This window comes from Cnephaeus nilssonii, assembly GCF_951640355.1.
Source record: "Cnephaeus nilssonii genome assembly, chromosome: 7".
Taxonomy (NCBI): domain Eukaryota; kingdom Metazoa; phylum Chordata; class Mammalia; order Chiroptera; family Vespertilionidae; genus Cnephaeus; species Cnephaeus nilssonii.
The window spans coordinates 19,492,682-19,513,629 of record NC_137078.1 but is presented as its reverse complement, the minus strand read 5'-3'; the positions used below and the strand labels follow the sequence as shown (position 1 = coordinate 19,513,629).

Here is a 20,948-nt window from a genome sequence, read left to right as displayed (position 1 = left end):
AGGCCCAGAGAAGGCCGACCCGACCCTGCGGCTCGGGCACAGCTACTCAGACTGCGGCGCACAGCGACCTGCGGTCCCCAGCGGCCTGGGAACTGAGCACTGGCTCTCGGGGGATGGCTCGAAAGCCACTGTCTCAAAAGCTTCCGGAAACCCCGGAGGCCGGGCGGGGTTAGAAAGAAAAGAAAGACAAAAAAAAAAAGAATTTCAATATAAATGAGGCGTTCCAACCTCCACACCTCCACCCTCGCCCCTTAACGTCTTGGCCTCAGTTTCCTGTCACCTAAGGGCTCAACCTCCCCTCCGGTTCCTATTCTGTCCGGGAGGGGTGACGGGCCCAGCTGGTGGGACCTGAGAGCTGGAGGGAGAGAGTGAAGGCGGAGCAGGGGGAGGGGAATCGTTATAAGTGTGCGGGCAGCTGCCCGGCGCCTTCAGGACCGAGGCCCACATCTGGGCTCCACCCGGGTCCTCAACCCCCGTGGATTTCCTCTCTCTCTCTCTCTCTCTCTCTCTCTCTCTCTCTCTCTCTCTCTCTCTCTCTCTCTCTCTCTCCCTTCCCACTCCCTCTCCTTCCCACTCCCTCTCTCCCAATCTCCACTTTTTTTTTTTTTTTTTAAGAGGGGAAAATTCACCTGGCGCGCCTCTAGATTTGTTTTCCTCTGGTATCTTCCAGGATCCTTGCGGGAGACGGCCGGCAAGGTGGGCAGATGCCGACGGAAGCGGGGCCGAAGGCGGACCGTGTGCGCTCCCACGGGATGAAGCTCAGCTGGGACATCAACGACCCGCAGATGCCTCAGGTGTGTGACACCCGGCTGAGCGCACAGGCAGTGCTGTCCATCCAAAGAAGGAGGGTGGCTTTCAAGTCCTTGCAGAGACTGTGGACAGAGCATACACTAACACACATGCCAAGAAACACATGAGAGTCCTCAAATGTAGATGGACTCTACAAAGGGCAGAGCTGGGTTTCTAGGTGTAGCTTTGCCCAGCTCTTTCTTATGGCCTGCCCCAAAACATTGAAAGCAGTGGAAACTGTCCATCAGGCTCCACCTTTTCAATCCTGGGGGGGGGGGGGGGGGGGGAATGCCTTGTTCCTCACTTTCCTTTAACCAAGGTAGAAATCAAGTGATTCTCTCCTTTTCCATTCTTTGAAATCCGTGAGAAAGCTAGGGGAGAATCTCATAGCACTGCTTCACATGCAGCAAACATGTGAGACGGGACTGTAATCCCTGTGAGGGGAACGGTGAACAAATAGCATGCCTCAGGCAATTTATTCAGATTCCCGGGGGTGCTGTCTGGATGAAGCATGGCTCCTGGGAAACTCCAGTCATGCCCACAAGGCCCCTGGAATCCAGATTTTGGACATAACTTCTGGGTTTACTTTAATGACAAGAAAATCTCTGTCCTCTTAGGATGGATTTGTTTTATTTTGTTTTAATGGAACAAAGTGGTTTGGAGCCACATCCAGGGAATTTATGCTTTGTCATACTGGTTTGGGGCAAAAACTGAGGAGTGACTTTAAATTAAAGTCCCGGGTGTAGGTGGAGGGAGAGTGGGAGTGGCCTCCCAAGCATTTACAAAAGTGGGCTTCCCTCACTGTTGTGGCATGGGAGTGAGAGACTTCTTTCTACTAAGCATCTAACATGTGCCATATAGTTGTTCAGATGGACAGCAATTCATTAGCAAAGTTGTGTAGCCTCTCAAAGAGATCAGCTCTTTTTTGGATGTGTTTTTTGTAGAAAGTTTGTTCTTATTGGTTTTAAAGTCTGCCTACTTTACCGTCAAACTGTATCATTTTTGTGAGAGTAGACCACAGGACTGCAAGGGCATCTCATTCTCGCTGACTTCAGTCCACATAAATTTTCATAGGAAAAAAGCTAATCTTGCATTTTAGAGCCACAGCCAAATAATGAAAATATGGCTCCCCTCACAAGCATTTTCTAGACTTCCATAAATGTAATTTTTCCTTTGGAGACTGGTTCTTAAGCAAGGGAGTGTGTGTTACATCTCAAAGGGGGCAGTTGCACTGGGCTATATAAAGAGCACTGGAAAAATTTAGGCTTCTAGCCCTGTTTTGGCTAATTGAAGGAGCAAGAGCTGCACTGGCTGTATGACCTTGAGGTAGTTATTGAGTTTGCCTTAGTCTCAGGCTACTCACCTGTCATCAAGGGGCAAAACTAGATAACAATCTTAAGCTCTCTGCCAGGTCAGCTGTGGTGTTCAGCGTGTGCATGTTTGTCTGTGTCTGAGTGCGTGCACTCGCACGTGCCAACACATTAGAGCAAATGAAACCCAATCCTGGAGTCCTCCATTCTTGTTTTGACTTAAAAATACCGTCTCTGTGGCTTCATTTTCAGTGTCACTACTTTAGTAGCTGGTGTGAGGCATGGGAGTCTAGGTAGTCTGTATACAGGGCAGCACTAAAAAAATAATCTTTTCTGGAAAACTTTCAATTTGTTATTAAGGTCCTTAAATTGAAATGTTCACTTTAACAAGCTATTAGCATTTAGTATGAACTTAGAGTTGATAGCACATTATTATATATTTCATTTGTCACTGACCTTAAGTCAATCTATTAATTTATTTCAATTATAATATTTGTAAAAAAGATAATAATGCCTATTAGTAATAATAATGATTTCAACAATATCTCTGTGCTTTGGAAACAAAATTGCCCATTTACTTATTACTGTTAAAATGTACAAAACTAACAATGTGTGAAAGTCTGAATTGTCCAACTGAGAATACTTTTGCTCTGCAAATGTTGGATCCAATTCTCTGGGGTGGTGGGAGGGAGAGACGTTGCAAATGTCTTATTACTGTGGTAATACTCTTCTGAGCCTCTGTCACACCAGTAAAGCCAGTGGGGCCTGGCTGCACAGTCTTCTGTTTAAATCCCAGCTATGCCACTGTAGAAGGTCTCTTTCTCACTTCCACGTCCTTATCTCATACATAAGAGTAACACTGCACCTCATGCAACATTGCTGTGAGGATTATAAATACTGCATTAATGTGGCTTTGTGGGCCATACTGTCTCTGTCCTAAATGCTCAATTCCGCATCGTAGTGTGAAAATAGCCATAGACGATACATAGACTAATGGACATGGCCATACCCAATACAACTTTACTTATGGATACTGAAATTTGATTTTCATATAACTTTCATGTATCAAATAATATAATTTTAAAAAAATTTCCCCCAACCATTAAAAAATATAAAAACCATCCTTAGCTTGTAGACTGTACTAAAACCTGTGGCAGGCTGGACTTGGCTCACAGTCCCTTGTCTACTGAGCTCTGTCTGTACCAGGTACTTTTAGGGCAGGGGTCAGTAAATGCTAATTGAAGGGTAATTTTATATTAAACTTATATGTAAGAAAGACATTGCAGTTTAATAATGCATAATATGGTACAACATTATTGCAGCCATGTGGCTCTTTGTTGAGAATGACATTCCCGGTTGCTCTGGGGAGAGGTCCAGTTCTTAGCAGGCTTCCTCCCAGTGCCGGGGTTTACCTTGATGGTCAGGCCCTTCATCACAACATCCTTGAACACCTGGAGAGCTAAACTGGGAGGAACGTCGGAAGTTGTTCCTGCCTCTCTGATGTTGCTCTGAGTGTCACTGCTGATGTGACTGACAGGTTTGGAATAGAGCCAGGAGTTTTGAGGAAAAAGTGCTGGATTGAAGTAAAGCTATTTACAGTCTCAATTGCAGGCCAGTAAGAGAGCATCCCAATCACTTTTTGCCCTGGTTCTTTGATACTTAATCTGGAAATGTTTTCAACATGTAAACACACAAAAAGTGGTATAACATGGTGACGAGGAGAAGAGGCTCTGGAGTCAAGCTGCGAGGGCTCAAATCCTAGAGCCAGGTCTTACTAGCTGTGTGACTTTGGGCAAGTCAGTTCACCTCTCTGGCCCCCATTTATTAATAGGTAACATGGGGAGAATAATACTATCTATTGCCTGCATGTTATGAAGTGTAGATGAATTGATACATGCACAGCACTTAGAAGATAAGCAGTATATTAACATCAATTAGCCAAGTGTCAGTAAACTATTACAGACAGGATGAGGAGCATTTGTGATGGCATCGTTTCTGAGTTTTACAACATTTCCGAATCCAAAAGGGACCAGTGTTTACTCTGATATGCTTGGAGAAAATTAAAAGCGCAGTGTGCTGGGTTTGGTCTTGGTAGACTTGACCGCCCTTCGTTTTGTGCGCCTGTCCAGGAGCCAGCCCACTTCGACCACTTCTGCGAGTGGCCTGATGGCTACGTGCGCTTCATCTACCGCAGCGATGAGAAGAAGGCGCAGCGCCACCTGAGCGGCTGGGCCATGCGCAACACCAACAACCACAACGGCCACATCCTCAAGAAGTCCTGCCTGGGCGTGGTGGTGTGTGCGCAGGCCTGCGCCCTGCCCGACGGCTCCCGCCTGCAGCTGCGGCCTGCCATCTGCGACAAGGCGCGGCTGAAGCAGCAGAGTGAGGCCCCGAGGCCTGGGGCGGGGGTGGCCTTGCAGTCCTGAGTTCCCTCCATCCAATAATCTCCCTTCTGTTCTTTTGAAAGGGTCTGGAGTTGAGCCGATATTAATATTCTCCCCTCTGGCTTTGCAGAGAAAGCATGCCCCAACTGTCATTCCGCTTTGGAGTTGGTTCCCTGTCGAGGGCACAGCGGATACCCAGTAACCAACTTCTGGAGGCTTGATGGCAACGCCATATTTTTCCAGGTGGTTGGGGGGACACCACCGTTTCTGATGCATATTTTCATCATACAGTAGAGACCAAGCCACCTGCCATGTGCCTTAGGAACTCGACCAAACCAAATACAGCTCCGTGGCCAGAAGTAGGAGCTGGGTCTCCCAGGGCCTTTTCAGGCTCCTGGGATAATTAGTGTGCTCCCTCCTACTGTGTGCTCTGCACGGGCAACAGGTGGTGAGCATGTTGTAGTCAGTTTATTTAATATGGTGAAAGGACTGTGGGTAATCTTTTAAGGTGTCTATCCTTATTTTTTTAAATACATTTTTATTGATTTCAGAGAGGAAGGGAGAGAGAGAGAGAAACATCATGATGGGAGAGAATCATTGACTGGCTGCCTCCTGCACGCCCCCTACTGGGGACTGAGCCCACAACCCAGATATGTGCCCTGACCCGGAATGGAAACTGACCTCCTGGTTCATAGGTTGACACGCAACCACTGAGCCAAGCCAGCTGGCAGATGTCTATTATTGATGCTGTTTTTTATTTTATTTTATTTTTAATTTTATTTTGTTATTTAGAGTACTACAAATAGTAGTACATATGTCTCTTTTTTTCCCCATTGATCTTCGCCCGGCCTCCCCTACCCTCTGGCACATGACCTCACCCGACCACCCCCACCCCCCCACCCCCCCACCCCAGTGTCTTGCGTCCATTGGTTATGCTTATATGCATGCATACAAGTCCTTCGGTTGATCTCTAACCTCCCCACTCAACCCTCCCCAGCCTTCCCGCTGTAATTTGACAGTCTGTTTGATGCTTCTCTGCCTCTGTATCTATCTTTTTGTTCATCAGGTTATAATGTTCTTTATTATCCACAAATGAGTGAGATCATGTGGTATTTTTCTTTCACTGACTGGCTTATTTCACTTAGCATAATGCTCTCCAGGTCCATCCATGCTTCTGCAAATGGTAAGAATTCCTTCTTTTTTATAGCAGTGTAGTACTCCATTGTGTAGATGTACCACAGTTTTCTAATCCACTCATCTGCTGATGGGCACTTAGGCTGTTTCCAAATCTTAGCTATGGTAAATTGTGCTGCTATGAACATAGGGGTGCATATATCCTTTCTGATTGGTGTTTCTGTTTTCTTGGGCTATATTCATAGAAGTGGTATTACTGGGTCAAATGGCAGTCCCATTTTTAAATTTTTGAGGAAACACTATACTGTTTCCACAGTGGCTGCACCAGTCTGCATTCCCACCAACAGTGAAGAAGGGTTCCTTTTTCTCCACATCCTCTCCAGCACTTGTCATTTGTTGATTTGTTGATGATAGCCATTCTGACAGGTGTGAGGTGGTAACCTTATTATCGTTTTGATTTTCAACTCTCAGATGATTAGTGACTTTGAGCATGTTTTCATATGTCTCCTGGCTTTCTGAATGTGCTCTTTTGAGAAGTGTCTATTTAGGTCCTTTGCCCATTTTTTTATTGGATTGTTTATCTTCCTTTTGTTAAGTTGTATGAGTTCCCTGTAAATGTTGGAGATTAAACCCTTATCGGAGATAACATTGGCAAATATTAGAGGCCCGGTGCATGAATTCGTGCATGGGTGGGGTCCGGCCATCCTGGTCAGGTGGAGGGGACATGGGTGGTTGGCCAGCCTGCCTGCTGGTCAAACTCCTGGTTGAGGGGACAATTTGCATATTAGCCTTTTATTATATAGGATATACACTGAGTGGCCAGATTATTATGCGTTCAGAGATCATAATAATCTGGCCACTCAGTGTATGTTCTCCCATGCAGTGGGCTTTCCTATTGTTTTGTTGATGGTTTCTTTTGCTGTGCAGAAGCTTTTTATTTTGATGTAGTCCCATTTGTTTATTTTCTCCTTAGTCTCTCTTGCCCTAGGATTTGTGTCTGTAAAGATATTGCTACGACATATGTCTGCAATTTTGCTGCCTATGGAGTCTTATAGGATTTTTATGGTTTCCCATCTTACATTCAAGTCCTTTAGCCATTTTGAGTTTGTTTTTGTGTATGGTGTAAGTTGGTGGTCTAGTTTCATTTTTTTACATGTATCTGACCAAATCTCCCAGCACCATTTATTAAAGAGACTGTTTTGACTTCATTGTATGCTCTTGCCTCCTTTGTCAAATATTAATTGAGTATAATGGCTTGGGTCCATTTCTGGGTTCTCTGTTCTGTTCCATTGGTCCATATGTCTGTTCTTGTGCCAGTACCAGGCAGTTTTGAGAACCGTGACTTTGTACTATAGCTTGATGTCTGGTATTGTGATCCCTCCAACTTTGTTCTTCTTTCTCAGGATATCTGTAGCTATTCGGGGTCTTTTTTTTTTATTATTCCAGATGAATTTTTGGAGAGTTTGTTCTAGATCTTTAAAATATGCCATTAATATTTTAATGGGGATTGCATTGAATCTATAGATTGCTTTAGGTAGTATGGACATTTTAATGATGTTGATTCTACCAATCTATGAAGATGGTATGTTCTTCCATTTGTTTATGTCTCTCTCTATCTCTTTATTCAATGTCCTGTAGTTTTCCAAGTACAGGTCTTTTACGTCCTTAGTTAAATTTATTCCTAGGTATCTTAATTTTTTTGGTGCAATGGTAAATGGGATTGTTTTTTCCATTTCTCTTTCTGTGAGTTCATTATTGGTGTATAAAAAGGCCATAGATTTCTAATTGTTAATTTTGTATCCTGCTACATTGCCAAATTCATTTATTAGGTCTAGTAGTTTTTTGATGGAGTCTTTGGGGTTTTCTATGTATAGTATCATGTCATTTGAGAATAAGGACAGTTTTACTTCTTCTTTTCCTATTTGGATGCATTTTATTTCTTCTTGTTGTCTGATCGCTATGGCTAGTACTTCTACTACTATGTCGAACAGGAGTGGTGAAAGTGGGCATCCTTGTCTTGTCCCTGTTATTTGGGAAAATGGGTTTAGTTTTTGCCCATTGAGTATGATGTTGGCTGTGGGTTTGTTATATATGGCTTTATTATGTTGAGGTATGATCCCTCTATTCTCACTTTGCTGAGAGTTTTTATCAAGAAAGGGTGTTGGTTTTTGTCAAATGCTTTTTCTGCATCAATTGATATGATTTTGTGATTTTTGTCTCCCAGTTTCTGTGATGTATCACATTTATTGATTTGTAGGTATTGTACCATCCTTGCTTCCCCAGAATAAATCCCACTTGGTCATGATGTATGATCTTTCTAATGTATTGCTGAATCCGATTTGCTAGAATTTTGTTGAGGATTTTAGCATCTATGTTCATCAAGGATATTGGCCTATAGTTCTCTTTTTTTGCGGTGTCTTTATCTGGTTTTGGGATTAGGGTAATGCTGGCTTCATAGAAAGCTTGGAAGTGTTCCTTCCTCTTGAATTTTTTGGGATAGTCTGAGGAAGATAGGTTTTAGTTAGTCTTTGAATGCTTGGTGGTACTCCCCTGTAAAGCAGTCCAGACCAGGGCTTTTGTTTGCTGGAAGATTTTTTATCGCCGTTTCAATTTCTTCGGTAGTTATCGGCCTATTAAGGTTTTTTTATTCTTCTTGGTTGAGTTTTGGGAGCTTGTATTTTTCTAAGAATATGTCCATTTCATCTAGGTTGTCCACTTTGTTGGAATAGAGTTGTTCATAGTATTTTTTCATAATCATTTGTATTTCTGTTGGATCGGTTGTTACTTCACCTCTTTCATTTCTGATTTTGTTTATTTGGGTCCTCCCTCTTTGCTTCTTGATGAGCCTGGCTAGAGGTTCATTAATTTTGTTTATCCTTTCAAAGAACCAGCTCTTGGTTTTGTTGATCTTTTGTATTGGGTTTTTTGTTTGTTTGGTCTCTATGTCATTTATCTCCATTCTGATCTTTATTATTTCCTTCCTTCTGCTTACACTGGGCTTTTCTTGTTGCTCTCTTTCTAACTCTTTGAGTTGTAGGGTTAGATAATTTATTACCATTGTTTCTTGTTTTTTGAGGTAGGCCTGTAGAGCTATGAACTTCCCTCTCAAAACTGCTTTCACTGTGTCCCATAGATTTTGGATTGTTGCCACGATGCTTTTTATTTCTTCTTTGATCTCTCTGGTAACCCAGTCATTGTTTAATAGCATGCTATTTAGCCTCCAGGTGTTTGATTTTTTTTATTGTACTTGATTTCTAGTTTTATGCCATTGTGATCTGAGAAGATGCTTGATATGATTTCTATCTTCTTGAATTTGAAGAGACTTTGCCTGTGTCCCAACATATGGTCTATCTTTGAAAATGACCCATGTGCACCTGAGAAGACTGTATATTCTGTGGCTTTGAGGTGGAATGTTATGCAGATGTCAATTAATTCCATCTGATCTAGTGTGTCATTTAGGATTGATATTTCTTTGCTGGTTTTTTGTTTAGAGGATTTGTCCAGTGGTGTTAGTGGAGTATTAAAGTCCCCTACTATGACTGTATTGTTGTCAATCTCTTCCTTGATATCCCCCAGAAGTTTGTTTTTTTTTAATGTATTTGGGTGCTCCTATATTGGGTGCATATATGTTTACCAGAGTTATATCTTCTTGCTGGATTGCTCTCTTTAGTATATGAAGTGGCCTTCCTTATTTCTTGTTATGTCCTTCACTTTGAGATCTAATTTATCAGATATAAGTATTGCTACCCCAGCCTTTTTTTTCATTTCCATTCGCCTGAAATAACTTTTCCCATCCCTTCACCATCAATCTGTGTGAGTCCTTTTTTTCTGATGTGCGTTTCCTGTAGACAGCAGATATATGGTTCATATTTTCTTATCCACTCAGCTACCCTATGTCTTTTGATTGGAGCATTTAATCCATTTACATTTAAAGTTATTATTGATAGGTACTTGTTTGTCGCCATTTTTATTTTTTATACCTGTGTTCCTTCTTCACTTCCTATTTCTTCTTTTTACAGCAGACCCTTTAGCATTTCTTGCATTGCTGGTTTGGTGGTGATAAACTCCCTTAGTCCTTTTCTGTCTGTGAAGCTCCTGATTTCACCCTCAATTTTGATTGATAGCTTTGCTGGGTACAGTATTCATGGACTCAGACCCTTCTTTTGCATGACTTTTTATATTTAATTCCCTTCCCTTCTGGCCTGATGTGTTTCTGTTGAGAAATCAGTCACTAGTCTGATGAGGGATCCTTTGTAGGTAACTTTCCGTCTCTCTGGCCGCTTTTAAGATTCTTCCTTTGTCGTTGGTGTTTGCCAATTTAATTATAATGTGCCTTGGTGTCGGTCTTTTGGGGTTCATTTTGTTTGGGACTCTGTGAGCTTCTTGGACTTGTGTGAGTTTTTTCTTCCCTATATCAGGGAAGTTTTCTGTCATTATTTCTTCAAACAGGTTTTCTATTCCTTGCTCAGTTTCCTCTCCTTCTGACACCCCTATTATGCAGATGTTGTTTCATTTCATGTTGTCCCAAAGTTCCCTTAGGCTCTCCTCCTGTTTTTTAAGTTTTTTTTTCTAGATGCTGCTCTGCTTGGATATTTTTTCCTACCTTGTCTTCTAACTCACTGATGCGGTCCTCCACTTCTTCTAGTCTACTGTTGATGCTTTCTATTGAATTCTTTATTTCAGTGATGTCATTTTTCATTTCCTCTTGGTTCTTACATATATTGTTGAATTTGTCTTCCAACCTTTCAGCGACCTTGTGACCATTTCTCTGAATTCTTTCTATGACAAATTGCTTGCCTCCGTTTCATTTACTTCCTTTTCTGGTAATGCCTTCTTTTCTTTCATATGCGGGCTGTTTCTTTGTCTCCCCATGATCTCTCCTCTCGGGTGTCTGGTTATGTAGCTCTCTCTCTCTCCTGCATTGACTTTCTCTGGGCAAAATCTGACCTTTCTATGAAAAGTTGCAGAGCTCGTCCAAATCCGCATATTCGTGCTGCTTGAGGCCCAGTTTTCGTGGGTTCGTAGCTGGTCCCTGGGTGTGGTGGTTGTAGAGTCCTGGGAGTTATCTGATTCTTCCAGGTTGAAGGTAAGGCTAGGCTTCTGATCACAGCCACTCTCCTCTTCAAGATGGCTTGGTCTCTGCGGCAGAGCTGGTTGCTCCAGGAGAGATTTCAGCTGCAGTGGAGGCTGCCCGATCAAAGGAGCCTCGTCTGGCAGTCCCCAACAGTCCCTTGGAATATAGCTGTCCCTCACTCACAAATAGACACTCCCCATACATCCACACACTCTCCTTTCGTTCTCTCACTCACACACTATCTTGCAGCCAGCCTTCCTTTCGGCAGCCATCTTCGATCTTGATGCTGTTTTATTAGTTCAAGACATTTTTTCCTGTCAGTTTGAAAAAACAGACATGAACTTGGGATCTTGGGAAAGACATAATTTTTACTAATATCTCCAGTTTCCTACCCTATTAATGCAGGCCAAGGGGGTTCATGATCACCCAAGACCAGAGAGTAAATCAGAGACAGAAGCTAGAAGAAGTGCCATCAAGAGACAAATGGCCTGTTCTTATCAAACTCAGAAAAAGAGAATTCGAGAACCGGAGGTAATGGGGCGCTGACATTACATTGTGGTCTGTGTTTATTTTCATCACAACATATACTGGTAATTATGTAAAATGTTAAGGTCAGACATTAATTTAAAAGGTTTGATTATCTGTGAAAGTTGTGTATCTCCAACAAAATGTCATTGAATTAACATTTTGGATAGTGTTTCCAATTTCATATCTTCTCTTTAAAAAAAAAGCCAACTACCTACACAGTCAATAATACAGTGAGTATGCTGACTTCCCGATACAAGGACAGCTATATGATGGTACTAAAGAAAGATATATGTGCATACCAACAGTGAGTTCACATGCATCCTTGAGAGAGCCCTTTACATTATTTACATAGAACAGATAGCATTTGTTTGGCCAGCTAGACCCAGTTTGGCTTTTCAACCAAAGCATGCCAAGCAGGCAGACTGTTAGTCTGAGGATAAGAGAAACAGGCATTGTTTGAGCTTTTTCTATGTGCTAGGCACATAAGGTCTAAAGTTTCACACATGAGACGTTCACAAAAGCCTGAAGAGGAGGTTACTATTATTGAGCCCCATTTTTAAAATTAGGAATCTGAGATTCACAGAGATTAAGTAACTTGTTCAATTAATGAGGAGCAGGATCAGGATTTGAACCCTGATCTATGTCAGGTTCTGGAATCTCCACTCCTACAAACATAGTATAGGGGAGAACAGGACCATCTGCCACTCAGACCCACGCTTGCCTGGCTACTGTGGACCCCCGTGCAGCTATGTGTTATTCACACCTGAGCAAGCTCCAGCTATGCAACCCCTGGACCAGGAGCCCAATTTATGTCCTAAGCTATGTAGTGCTCACAACACAGAACCCACCAATTGGAAGTTTTTTTTAAATATATATATATATATATATATATATATATATATATATATATATACACACACACACATATATATATAATTTTAGAGAGAAAGGGAGAAGGAGAGTGATAGAAATATCAATCATGAAAGAGAATCATTGATTGGCTGCCTCCTGCATGCCCCTTACCGGGGATTGAGCCCGCAACCCAGGCATGTGCCCTGATCAGGAATCGAACCATGACCTCCTGGTTCATAGGTCGATGCTCCACCACTGAGCTGCACAGGCGGGATGGAAGTTGATTTTTGGTTGGTTGGTTGGCTACTATTACAGGTGAGAGTTGCATTTTATTTACAAATAAAAATGTATATCTTTTTAGGCAGGAGAGGATCAAGACAACAGTGGACATTTCAACAATATACCTCCCCTGGAAAATCCAGAAGAATTTGATATAATCGCTGACACTGGCTTTCCTATTCTAGGGCAGTCTTGCTTTTCCTTCCAAAACTCTGACGCTTATAAAGCTACCTGTGACCTAGCCACCTTTCAAGGAGACATAATGCCACCCTTTCAGAAATATCCAAACCCAAGAATCTATTTGCCTAGGTCTCCTTGCAGCTATGAATTGGCAGGTCCTGGTTATATAAATTCGAATGCATACTCCACCCTGTCTAAAGATTCCAGCAGCAACGCTAATGACACAGACTGGATCCACCTGAATGCGCTACAGTATAACGTCAAGTCATACAGCAGCTTCCAGAGCAGCTGTGATTTCACCAGTAAACAATACGGCTGGAAACCAGCTCTTGGAAAACCTGGCCTTGGGGAGAGGACTGACCCTGGCCAGTTCCAGGCCATGGCCACTCGCCCCTCTTATAACGCAGAGCTTCCCGGTAGGTACCTCACCACACCCCCACCAGGTGCTCCAGCCCTACAGACGGTGATCACTACCACCACCAAAGTGTCCTACCAGGCTTACCAGCCGCCAGCTCTGAAATACTGTGACAACGTGCGGGAAGCTAGGAGTCTTTGGGGCTGTAACTATGCTTCTGAAAACACCCCGATGCCCATCTATCCAGAAGCCTTGGACCTTCCAGCTACGGTCACCAGGGCAGCCTCTCCATCGATGTCACTTCCCTTGAAAATTCCAGGAGATTGCAGGGCCATCAGACCCACTGTGGCTTTTCCTCAGGAGTCAGCTGCTTCCAGGACAGACCGAGCAGAGACCTGGGATGTGTGTGCATCCGGACTGGGGTCTAGAATCAGTTATTCAGGCAGAGTTAGTCCGTTCTTTAGCTATGACCATGAGGACTTTTAAACAGCACACCTGTTCACAACATAATATTGGTGGCCATGCTGCCAATGGAACAGGAAATGGCAACTCTCTCATGTTGAGTTGGGAAATTTACGTAGTACCACATTTTCAAACCCACTACACTGCACAGAATAAGGTCTGGAATGTGACTTCGTTAAATGAACAAATGAGCAAACTGGAGACCACGAAGACTGACTACAAGTTAAAGCTGGTTCTCATTCTAAGACTTTTCCCATTAGACAGTATTAGAGAATCTTTATTTGGCACGTTGAGGTTGTCAAACAGCTTCAGGAAGAAATCTTTACCATCTTATCTCTGGAGTCACTTCTCGGGATTTTTATTTAGCATTTAAAACCTGTTAAAATAGTTTCAGGTAGTAATTTTGATAACTTTACCTCCAAATTTTTTGTCTACAGCTTTTTAAAATATTTACACGATTGCAATGATAAAATGCAGTTATTTTTGAGATAATTTGTTTTCCTTTGTCAGCTGAATAGCTTTTATTAGCATTGACAAATGTCTTCATAACAGAGACAGCCTAATTATGATGTGTACTTAATGGATTATTATTATACTATTCCTCTTATATACTAATTACTAGAGGCCCGGTGCATGAAAATTCATGCACTGGATGGGGGTCCCTCAGCCCAACTTGCTCCCTCTCACAGTCCGGGAGCCCTCAGGAGTGGAGGCGACCTGGCAATCAGGGGAAGGTGATGCCCCCATCACACCTCTGCTGCTGCCACTGCCGGCAGCGCAAGCCTCGGCTGGCCCTGGTTACCTGAGCCTCAGGCGGCCCTGGGCGGCTGGGCAGCCGCCATCTGAGGTTTGCCTGCACCTCAGGCCAGTCCTTGGTGGCTGGGGGGCTGAGGGAAGGTCTGGCCGTACTATGTGCCTGCCACACCCACCCACCCCCCTCCCACCCCCAGCTGGACTGAAAGGACTGTGGGACTCTGGTAGCAGCAGGTGCAAGGAGCAGCCGGACCTGCCCTCAGGCCGCTCTGTGCACCTGCAACCCCTCTCCAAGTGGGGCTGAAAGGACTGGGGGACTCTGGCGGGGCTAAGGGAACTGGGCACTGCCATCTTCTGGCTATGGGTGCCACCATCTTTGTGATGGTGTGATGGTCAATTTGAATATTCCCTCTTTATTAGATAGAATTATTATACTAATTATAGTCTTTCTGATTAGGTTTTAAAATTAGAATTGAGATATTTTAGTCAAAAATAGCTTACCATTCCTTTGTTACTTCTCATAAATGTAATTGATAATGTTGTTCAATTAAATGTAATAAAGAAGCTTTAGAGTAATGTAGCTGATGCTTAAGTTATTTCAAAACAAATAGAAAAAAATATTGTTCATATTATGACCTGAGAAACAGTTGTTATAATAGATGAGAACATATTACCTTCTTTAACAGTGTTGTTTCACCTTCCTCATTTACATATTGGAACTAACCAATCCCTGTTAACCTAGCCTTTTATTTGCATGAAAGAATTACATTTTCTGGGTTTTGCTTTTATAAACCCTGCCTTTGTTCTCTCTGGAGCACAGTTTAGGTTGTTACCTGACTCTGTGTCTCTGGAGCTACAGCTCCTTTCACTCAAATATTCTTTATTACAATCTAAATTTAATTTTGGTTTACACCCCCTTCATCCATTTTACCCACCACCACCCCCTACCTCTGACAACTACCAATCTGTTCTCTGTGTATATGAGCTCAATTCTATTGTTTGTTTTGTTTTTTAAATTGCATATATAGGTGAAATCATATGGTATTTGTCTTTTCCTGTCTGAATTCACTTAGCATAATGCCTCCAAAGTTCATCAGTATTGTCACATATAGCAAAATTTCATTCTTTTATATAGCTGAATAATATTCCATTATATTATATAAAAAGTTATATATACTTTATATATGTGTATGTATATATATGTGTGTGTGTGTGTGTGTGTGTGTGTGTGTGTGTGTGTGTGTGTGTGTATAAAGTGGTAGATAGATAGATAGATAGATAGATAGATAGATAGATAGATAGGTAGATAGATATGCCACATTTTCTTTATCCATTCATCTGCTGTCTTGGCTATTGTAAATAATGCTATAATGAACATGGGGTGCATATATACTTTCAAATTAGTGTTTTCATTTTCTTTAAATAAATAGCCAGAAGTAGAATTGCTGTATCATGTGGTACTTCTATTTTAAATTTTTTGAAGAACGTGCATACTGTTTCCATAGTGGTTTTACCAATTTTCATTCCCACCAATGCACAAGTGTTCTCTTTTCTCCACATCCTCACCCACAATTGCTTTCTTGTTGTTGTTGTTACTCTGATAACCCAAGGATATTTTTCCATTGATTTTAGAAAGAGTAGAAGAAAAGGGGGAGAGGGAGAGAGAGATACATCAATTGGTAGCCTCCTGAAGGCTCCCTGACTGAGGCAGGATTGAACCTGCAGTGACCTTTTGGTGCTCAGGCTGACACTCTAACCACTTAGCCACACCAGCCAGGGACGTTATATTGTTTTTATTTTTAATTGAATCTTTATTGTTGAAAGTATTACATATGTCCCCCTTTCCTCCCCCATTGACCCCTTCTAGCCTGCTCCCACCCCCAAACCAGGCCTTCACCACCCTATTGTCTGTGTCCATGGGTTATGCATATATGCATACAAGTTCTTTGGTTGATCCCTTCCCACCCACCCACCCTCCCCTGCCTTCCCTCTGAGATTCCACAGTCTGTTCTGTATATTGCTTTTTTTATAATAGCCATTCTAACAGGTGGGAGGTGATACCTGCCTTGGTGATACAGTTGCCAGAGTTAGCAAATAAATATACAGGATGTCCTGTTAAATTAGAATTAAGATAAATAATCTTTGAGTGTAAGTAGATCCCAAATATTGCATGGACATACAAAAACAATTCATTGTTTATCTGAAATTCAAATTTAATTGGATGTCCTGTATTTTACCTGGCACTTTTACTTGGTAAAAATATAATTCAATTTCATTCTTGTTCAAAATATGGTGAATGACATTTGATGAACTAAGACTAAAAATGTCTTTACATAAAACAATTGGGTTGTTGAACTTTTCCAAGGAAATAGTATTTATTTTAACTGTATAGTCTACTTAATGAGAGAGAATAGATTTTATCACCCTTTAAAGTATAAACATCATAAACTTAATAAAGAGTTTTAACAGCCAAAAATCACCCTTTAATATTTCTACTTACAAACCACATTGAACAGTCAACCAGATTCTAACCTCTTCAGCTAATAGTCACTCTATTTATTCATATTTCTATACCACTTGGTTAAAGCAAAAGAGAGTTCTTCATATCATATATCAGTAATGGATTGTCCATTAATTAGTCCATTAGAGCTTGGTCTTCTGATCCTCTCATAGCTAAGCTACCCACATAACATTGTGTTTTACAGTTTGATAAATCTTTTTAAAGATGAGTTCTTCTGGGGCTGGGGCATGGAGAGAAGAGATTTAAGAAGCTACTCTCAGACCTCAGCCACCTGTGAAGACATTACTGAGTAAAAATGCCACTGGCTGCCTATGGAGGTTTCTGCCTATGGATGATAAACGTTCTCTTTTCTAATGCCATATATATATATATATATATATATATATATATATATATATATATATATATATATATATATATACTGAGTGGCCAGATTATTATGATCTCTGAATGGATAATAATCTGGCCACTCAGTGTATATTCCATATAATAAAAGGCTAATATGCAAATTGTCCCCTCAACCAGGAGTTTGACCAGCAGGCAGGCCAGCCAACCGCCCATGTCCCCTCCCCCTGGCCAGGCTGGCCGGACCCCACCCATGCACAAATTCATGCACCGGGCCTCTGGTTACCTGAGCTCTGGGTGGCCCTGGGCAGCTGGGCAGCTGCCATCCAAGGCTTGCCTGTGCCTTGGGCTGGCCCTGGGGAGCTGGGGGGCTGAGGGGGCTGGGCGCCACCATCTTGTGGCTGTGGGTGCCGCCATCTTTGAGGGCGGGGCAGTCAATTAGCATATTCCCTCCTATTGGCTGTGGGCGCCACCATCTTTGTGATGGTGTGAGGGTCAATTAGCATATTCCCTCTTTATTAGATAGGATTTCAAAGGGAGAGAGGCAGAGAGAGAGAAACATCAATGATGAGAGAGAATCATTGATCGGCTGCCTCCTGCACACCCCACACTGGGGATTGAATCCACAACCCAGGCATGTGCCCTAACTGGGAACTGAAATGTGACCTCTTGGTTCATAGGTTGGTGTTCAATCCACTGAGCCACACTGGCTGTGCTCTAAAGCTTCTTAAGGGCTAAGTTTAAAAAAAAACAATAATTGAATAAGCCTTCTGCCTGGAGATGGCTTATTTAATAGACCTTATTATTTATTCAGGTTTCCATAAACTACCTGAATTCCTTCTTTTAACCACTCTAAGCACTATGCCCTTAAAGACGTTTTCTGGCTTTGGCCAATATGTACCAAAAAAAAAAAAAAAACCAAAAAAAAAAACCACAACACATTAATTCAAGTGCACCCTGAACGGGGACACCAGAAAGGAGCATGCAGAAATCATTCATTCCAGTCTCTGCCTTCAGGCTCGGGTGCTCCTGCAAGCCCAACCATTTCCGCTTTGGGTGTTATTATCCTTATTACACAAATATCACAGTCATCATAGAACTCTAACAAGGGCCCATAAAGCTATTTTGGTTTTATGAATGAAAAAGAAAAATCCAAGTTTACCTCAAACAATATCTGCAAAAATGACTGAAAAAGTGTGACCTATTCAACAGAGTATGTTCATTCACCAGCCGTATGCAAAGTGCTCACTCTAGGAATTACAGAGAAGCATCATATGGGGTCTCTGCCTTCAAGAACTTTCTAGTAAGCAAGAGAAATGATACATGCCAAACAGCATGTTAAATAGCAGGTAAGGCTACATTATCATGTGCACTGTAATATTTTTTTAATTATTACTAAGAATCTTTCCTTTCTAATTTAGAGTTGTTGAAAACATTAAGCTGTGAATGTGGAATTTGACAGCAGCTGGAGGAGCTGGGCAAAGCAACCTTCTGCCAAAGAAACGATGAAGGGAAGGGAGATTCCGGAGTCTCCCTTCTTCCCCCTTCTTCCCCCAAGAGGAAGGGAGGGGGAAGATAAGCAACATTTTCTTTCTTTTCTTTTTTTTTTAACGTTTTCTTATCTTCACACTAGAGGACCAGTGCACAAGATTCATGCACTAGGGGAGGGGGAGTCCCTCAGCCAGTCCTGTGCCCTATCACAGTCCGGGACCCCTCAGGGGATGGGATTGGGCCTAAGCAGGCAGGTGGACATCCCTCTCGCAGTCTGGGGCTCTCACAGTCTAGGACCCCTCGCTCCTTACCGCCTGCCTGCAGCTGAGGTGGAAGAGGCTCCCGCCACCACTGCTGGGCTCGCCAGCCATGAGCCCAGCTTCTGGCTGAGCAGCACTCCCCCTGTGGGAGTGCACTGACCACCAGGGGGCAGCTCCTGCATTGAGCGTCAGCCCCCTGGTGGTCAGTGCATGTCATAGCAACAGGTCATTCTGCCATTCGGTTGATTTGCATATTATTGTTTTATTATATAGGGTTAATCATTTTTTTATTAAGATATTTTCCTCATTAGTGTTTTTCTTATTAAGATTTTCTTCTAAAATTCTTCTTGTACAGATTCTTCAAATTACCTCAAAAATAATTTTCTCATGAAATATTCTTTATGGAAGATTTCTTCATGAATATGAATATATTCAGTGACTATATTCATTAATATGTTCTTGATTATAAATATTTTAATACATTCATAAGAACATACTTAAAATGAATAAATATGACATTGTTCCCATTTTTAAAGGACCTATTTTTTAAAATATATTTTTATTTAGTTCAGAGAGAAATGGAGAGGAAGAGAGAGATAGAAACATCAATGATAAGAAAGAATCATGGATTGACTACCTCCTGCATGCCACCTACTAAGGATCGAGTCCACAATGTAGGCATGTGCCCTGACCTGAAATCGAACTGTGACCTCCTGGTTCATAGGTTGATGCTCAACCACTGAGCCCCATCAGCTGGGCTAAAGAGTCAATTTTTAAAGATAGGCTTTATATATGTCCATATTCGTAATGAACATATGTATGATCATTTATTCAAGCAAATATTTGAACACTTACAATGTGCAGGATGCTGTTCTAGGTCCTACAATAAAGTGATGGACACCATGCCTGGTCCTTGTTCCCATGGAGTTTACATTTTTTGTGAAGAATATCTATACTGCCCTAACCGGTTTGACTCAGTGGATAGAGCGTCGGCCTGCTGACTGAAGGGTCCCAGGTTTGATTCTGGTCAAGGGCATGTACCTTTGTTGTGGTCACATCCCCAGTGGGGAGTGTGCAGAATGCAGATGATCAATGTTTCTCTCTCATCGATGTTTCTAACTCTCTATCCCTCTCTCTTCCTCTCTGTAAAAAATCAATAAAATATATATATTTTTTTAAAAAAGAATATCTATACTAATAGAAGGGTAATATGCTAATTAGGGCGGACGTCTTCCAGACGACCTTCTGGACAAAGCCGCAGCAGCTGTAAGGACTGAGGTGTGGCTGCGAAGGGCCCAGGCTCAGGCTGGCAGTGGCAGCAGTAGTGGGGTAATGGGGGCGGCACCTTCCCCTGATTTGCCAGGTCACCTCCTGCAGAGGGAAACCAGACTGCAGCTTAGGCCGGGGGCCAAGGCAGAGACGGTTAGGGGCAATCAAGCCAGCAGAGGAGCAAGTTAGGGTCGATCAGGCCGACAGGGGGGCAAGGTAGGGTCAATCAGGCCAGCAGGGGGGCAAGGTAGGGGTGATCAGGCCAGCAGGCAGAGGGGTTAGGGGCAATCAGGCAGGCAGGCAGGCCAGCAATTAGGAGCCAGCAGTCCCAGATTGCGAGAAGGATGTCCAACTGCTGGTTTAGGCCCGATCCCACAGGCCTAAACCGGCAGCCAGACATCCCCTGAAGGGTCCCAGATTGGAGAGGGTGCAGGACAGGCTGAGGGACCCTCCACACCCCCGTGCATGAATTTCATGCAGCAGGCCTCTAGTCCTATATAGTAAAACCCTAATATGCAAATTGACTGAAAGGCGGAATGACCAGTTGTTATAACGTGCACTGACCACCAGGGGGCAGATGTGTTGAGTGTCTGCCCCTGAGAGGGAGGTGACTTGTGGTGGCAACCAGGGGGTGGGGCCAGCCAGCAGGCGGCGCCAGGTCACTAGCCAAAGTGGATACCCGTTAGTTGCCCCACAGATGGCCCTGATTGCCGGCCAGGAATAGGGATCCTACCCTATATATTGGGAACAGTCTCTTAGATTTAAAAGTTAAAACCTGGCAAGGCTACTCTAACACTGAAAAACCAGGATGATGCAGCGATGATATGCAAGGACTCTGGCTTGCACATTTTGTGGTCAGCTCTGATTCTGACACTTATAACTGTGTGACAAAGCCAATTACCTAACTTCTCTCTGCTTCAGTTTTTCCACCCATAAGATGAAAATGGTACTACTGCCTCAGA

At 42.7% G+C, this 20,948-nt stretch overlaps 1 protein-coding gene across 1 annotated transcript; it reads left to right on the top strand.

Annotated features, from left to right (window-relative positions):
- Nucleotides 1-704: 704 nt before the first annotated feature.
- Nucleotides 705-13,371, top strand: GCM2 (glial cells missing transcription factor 2; the record flags this gene model as incomplete). The annotated part of the gene is made up of 5 exons (XM_079778230.1): nucleotides 705-794; nucleotides 4,229-4,481; nucleotides 4,614-4,726; nucleotides 11,097-11,222; nucleotides 12,433-13,371. 5 exons carry the CDS (start codon nucleotides 705-707, stop codon nucleotides 13,369-13,371), a joined length of 1,521 nt encoding a protein of 506 aa, XP_079634356.1.
- Nucleotides 13,372-20,948: the final 7,577 nt, after the last annotated feature.